Raw genomic sequence first — 5144 nt, 5'->3', positions numbered from 1 at the left:
TGAATGCCGCTGACAAATATGTCAAGATAGACTACCGGAATATCATCACCAGTGTGGTTGTGTGTGTGCGAGCCGTCTGCTTCACCCATTGCACATCTATGCACTGGCGCCTCTGGAAGGCGTTGGGGCGTAGTACGACAATATGACCGATGACACGTCCACGTGGCCCGCGCGTTCATGACTCATCGCACTTGCGATTACTACCTGTCGGAGCCAAGAGATGAATTCGGTTGCTCACCGTAGATGTACGCAGCTACCAAGCCACCACACAACCACTAGAACAGGAGCAACAAACCGCGTCTCAGATTACATTTGCATCCTCGCGTCTATCGGTTTGAAAGGCTCTGCGGTCGAACGAAGGACACTTCATAGCAGCACGCCACTCTATCGACGCCGTTGATAGTACCATACGAGCTCATAGGATTGAGATGCGAGTAGAACATCTCCAATCCCTGATCGCTCATGGCGCGTACGGTGTTGTACCTGAGCACGCAGGACGATTGAAGGGAAGGTGTGAGGATCTACGGCGGCATGCAAATGACTGATGCATGCCCAGAGGCTATACATCATCCAACATGTGCACACAACAAGGGTTTTAGGATTTTAGGGTTTACAACCTAACATTGGCGTGTAATAGCACTGTCAAGCGTGCGACTGCAGGCATGAAACAATCACAGTGGTATCAAAAACGCTTATGTATGTATATGTACGCGTAAGCTTGTGTACGTCCATATAAATATATATAGTGTGTGTTACGCCACGTGTGACGACGTATTTATGACCGGTGTGGCTTGCTCAGCACTGCACGGCAACATATAATGAGTTGCAAAAGGACACAACACAACGTGTATACCTCATAAGCCAATATCAGATGAGACACAACACAACACTACACAACGGGTACACCTCATCATACCAGTGCTCGACACTCTCCTGTCCTTGGTACAGATGCTGGAAGTAGTGTACCTCGAATATGAACTGATCTACATGTTTGAGGGCTCCACTGCTAATCATTTCAGGGATGGCCTATAGTACAAGCGGAAACGGTTAGGCACTCGCCGATAGTAAGTATAGCATGAACCCTAAAACCTTGAACACGCGTTGCTCTCTGTCTGATTAGAATCGTCCAGACAGGCCACAGTACAAACACCACACAGTATGCACTGTGGTATAGCTGTGCCGTGGGTGGTCATTTGCATGTGTAGCGTATGTGTCTATGGCTATGAGTGGTACATATACACTGTGGTATAGCTGTGCCATGGGTGGTCATTCGCATGTGTAGCGTATCTGTGGTATAGCTGTGTCATGGGTGGTCATTCGCATGTGCAGCATATGTGTCTATGGCTATGAGTGGTACATATACACAGTGGTATAGTTGTGCCATGGGTGGACATTCACACGTGCAGCGTATGTGTCTATGGCTAGGAGTGGCACATATACACTGTGGTATAGCTGTGTCATGGGTGGTCATTCGCATGTGCACCGTATGTGTGTATGGCTATGAGTGGCACATATACACTGTGGTTTAGCTGGCCAGTGGAAGCTATAGCAGAGCCATTAGGACAAACATGCCAGGTTGTAATACATAAAAACATATCACAGGAGAAGACCTTAATTATACCCCCCTCTCCCAGTAACAGATCGTCTGGTGCGTACTCACCTCCCACTCAAAGCCCTCCACATCCATTTTCAGCACAGTGAGACGTTCCACCTGCAGGTTCTTCATGCTTGTGCCCAGTGTGGCCACTTTCCACTTCTGCTGTACACCGTCGCGCATGCGCACACCGTCAATGCTCTCGTCGTCATTGGCGGCAATACCCTATTGGGTCACCGTATAAACGTGGTCATCAAGTGGATGGTTAGGGTTTTAGGGTTTCAAGCACACTGTACATGTCACATCTATGGTCTAGTTAAACCAATCCGTTAATGCTTTGGGTTGCTCACGGGATCTAAGTAGACATTAATGACTGTAGTAGCAAGGTTTATCTTTATATACGTAAACCGTAATGAGTGTAGTGGCAAGGTTTATCTTTATATAGGTAAATTTTAATGAGTGTAGTAGCAAGGATGATCTTTATATACGTAAACATTAATGATTGTAATAGTAAGGTTTATCTTTATATACGTATTTATTATTAGTAGCAAGGTTTATCTTTATACAAGTAAACATAATGAGTGTAATAGTAAGGTTTATCTTTATATACGTAAACATTAATGAGTGTAGTAGTAAGGTTTATCTTTATACAAGTAAACATTAATGAATGTAGTAGTAAGGTTTCTCTTTCACAAGTAAACATTAATGAGTGTAATAGCAAGGTTTATCTTTATATACGTAAACATCAATGAGTGTAGTATTAAGGTTTATCTCTTTACAAGTAAACATCAATGAGTGTAATAGCAAGGTTTATCTCTATACAAGTAAACATTAATGAGTGTGGTAGTAAGGTTTGCCTTTATATACTTTTAAACATCAATGAATGTAGTAGTAAGGTTCTGGATAGTAAGATAATACAGATACATACCACAGGATAGTAGCGGACATTCGCATCGACATCTTTCTCCTCCCACTCCATACTGGGATCAAACGATGCCACTTTGCATTTGCCTCTGGCCGCCACCTCTTGGTCCCATGAGAAGTCGTAGTCAATGCCAAACGAAAAGACTCTGCAACAACAAAGATAAAACAAAGACAAAACCAAAAACCCCCCCAAAAAAAACAAATCTATGAGCAACAGCAGAGAACAAGACACGACCTTAGGAAAGTGCAGAGGGTTTTAGGGTTTTAGGATTTTAAGGTCAGTGCAGAGGGGAAGCAGTCACTGCAAACGGCCACTGCGTCAGTTGAGGGTAAGGTGGGCATTTAGGGTTTTTAGGGTTTGTACATGTAAGCAGGTGCGGGTGGGAGTGCAATTGAGTGCAACACATCTGTTTGATATGTGTGCGTTATAATCTGGATGTACAATTTAAAGGGAGTATACATAACCTATGCGTGCTATGTACAAGTAGGTCTGGCAGAACAATGCATGTGTGCATGTACAATATATGTGCGCATGTAAAATCTCTGCGTAATTACTGGTGTCAACTGATAGCTCACATACTTGCAGGTGTCACAGGTGGTGACAACTGATCGATCACATACTTGCAGGTGTCACAGGTGGTGACAACTGATCGCTCACATACTTGCAGGTGTCACAGGTGGTGTCATCTGATCACTCACATACTTGCAGGTGTCAGTCCAGCTGTCGAAGCACGTGTTCCATTGGCCGTCTCCTCCCTCAATGCCTCCGAGAACTTCGCGATCTTTGCAGTCGTACTGTGAAGGTAGATGGTTTTTTTATTATGTTAAATAATTCATTATTATACTAAGATGATTTGATATTAATGTCATTATATTGAGATGATTTGTTATTATTTTAAAATGATTCGATATTATTGACAGTATATTGCGATGATTCGTTAGTACTACTGCAACTGTAGATGATTGTTATTAATGTTATTAGTTGTTCATAAGTACTGTGTCAATTGGACTATAGTTGTACATAAGTACTATGTCAATTGATGGTCCTTCTATAGATATGATGAGATTTACATGAATGCCGAAAGCCAGATAGAGTTCTAGGGTTTTCAAGTTTAGAGTTGTGGGTTTAGAGACGTTTGCGTTAAGCACATTAAATCCGTACTACTACGCGATATAGTACTGAGCACAAATGACGTTGAGATTACAATTAGTTTTGACCACCACACGACCACAGACAGCACTACAGTACGTTTCGAGTCTCTGAATGAGTACCATATACACTCAAAAGGTCACAAGGTGCGTGCGAACGACAACATCAACAGTAAACTGGTTATACACTCGCAAGCTCACAAGGTGTGTGCGAACGACAACATCAACAGTAAACTGGTTATACTCTCGCAAGCTCACAAGGTGTGTGCGAACGACAACATCAACAGTAAACTGGCTATACACTCACAAGGTCACAAGGTGTCTGCAAACAACAGCATCAACAGTAAACTGGTTATACACTCACAAGCTCACAAGGTGTCTGCGAACGACAACATCAACAGTAAACTGGTTATACACTTACAAGGTCGCAAGGTGTGTGCGAACGACAACATCAACAGCAAACTGGTTGCCGCGCTCACACGTGTTTGTTTGTAAAGATATTAACCTTCTCTGAAGAAGCACACGGGGACAAACGCATTTACTCAGAGAAAGCAGCAGAGCACCTACTCCACCTGTAGTGCGTGTGCATTGATGGAATGTATAACAGTTTGAGAGCACTTACCGTGGGTGTACGCGTCAGTTTAAGAAGCGAAAACAACTGACTTTGTGGGTCCAAGGCTTTGAATTCCTCTGGAGTGTGCAGCCATTCTGATACCAATGCGAAAGACACGACAAAATGAGTACCAATATCACCTGAGGATCATTTATTATGTACTACACGAGCATCATTATATGGACACATGGAGTGTCAACCCAACAACCACAACCACACCTACACTAACTATAACATACATCTAAATATGCCACAAGCGGAAGTGAGATACAACGACACAGATGTGTGAGAGCACATCATAAAACCACATACCCTCTACATTAGATTGACTAGTAACACCAAATACCCTCTACATTAGATAGACTAGTAATACCACATACCCTCTACATTAGACAGACTAGTAATACCACATACCCTCTACATTAGATAGACAAGTATCAACATATACTCTCTACATTAGATAGACAAGTAATACCACATACCCTCTACATTAGATAGACTAGTAGTACCACATACCCTCTACATTAGATATACTAGTAATACCACATACCCTCTACATTAGATAGACTAGTAATACCACATACCCTCTACATTAGATAGACAAGTATCAACATATACTCTCTACATTAGATAGACAAGTAATACCACATACCCTCTACATTAGATACACAAGTATCACCACATACCCTCTACATTAGATAGACTAGTAACACCACACACCCTCTACATTAGATGGACTAGTAACACAACATTCCCACTACATTAGATAGACTAGTAATACAACATACCCTCTACATTAGATAGACAAGTCATACCACATACCCTCTACATTAGATACACAAGTATCACCACATACCCTCTACA

General features: G+C 42.4%; 1 protein-coding gene across 1 annotated transcript in view; it reads right to left on the bottom strand.

Annotated features, from left to right (window-relative positions):
* Positions 1-326: 326 nt before the first annotated feature.
* Positions 327-5144, bottom strand: part of SARC_07488 (hypothetical protein) — a gene marked incomplete at both ends in the record, with an annotated part of 8711 nt that continues 3893 nt past the window's right edge. The window contains 6 exons of the mRNA XM_014298576.1: positions 327-483; positions 917-1026; positions 1661-1819; positions 2523-2664; positions 3222-3313; positions 4290-4375. Coding sequence (XP_014154051.1) covers positions 327-483; positions 917-1026; positions 1661-1819; positions 2523-2664; positions 3222-3313; positions 4290-4375 — 746 coding nt within the window. The remainder of the gene's footprint in view (positions 484-916; positions 1027-1660; positions 1820-2522; positions 2665-3221; positions 3314-4289; positions 4376-5144) is intronic.

The sequence above is a fragment of the Sphaeroforma arctica genome (assembly GCF_001186125.1).
Source record: "Sphaeroforma arctica JP610 unplaced genomic scaffold supercont1.597, whole genome shotgun sequence".
Taxonomy (NCBI): Eukaryota; class Ichthyosporea; order Ichthyophonida; genus Sphaeroforma; species Sphaeroforma arctica.
The sequence above is the reverse complement of the archived record's forward strand: the minus strand, read 5'-3'. Positions and strand labels throughout refer to the sequence as shown.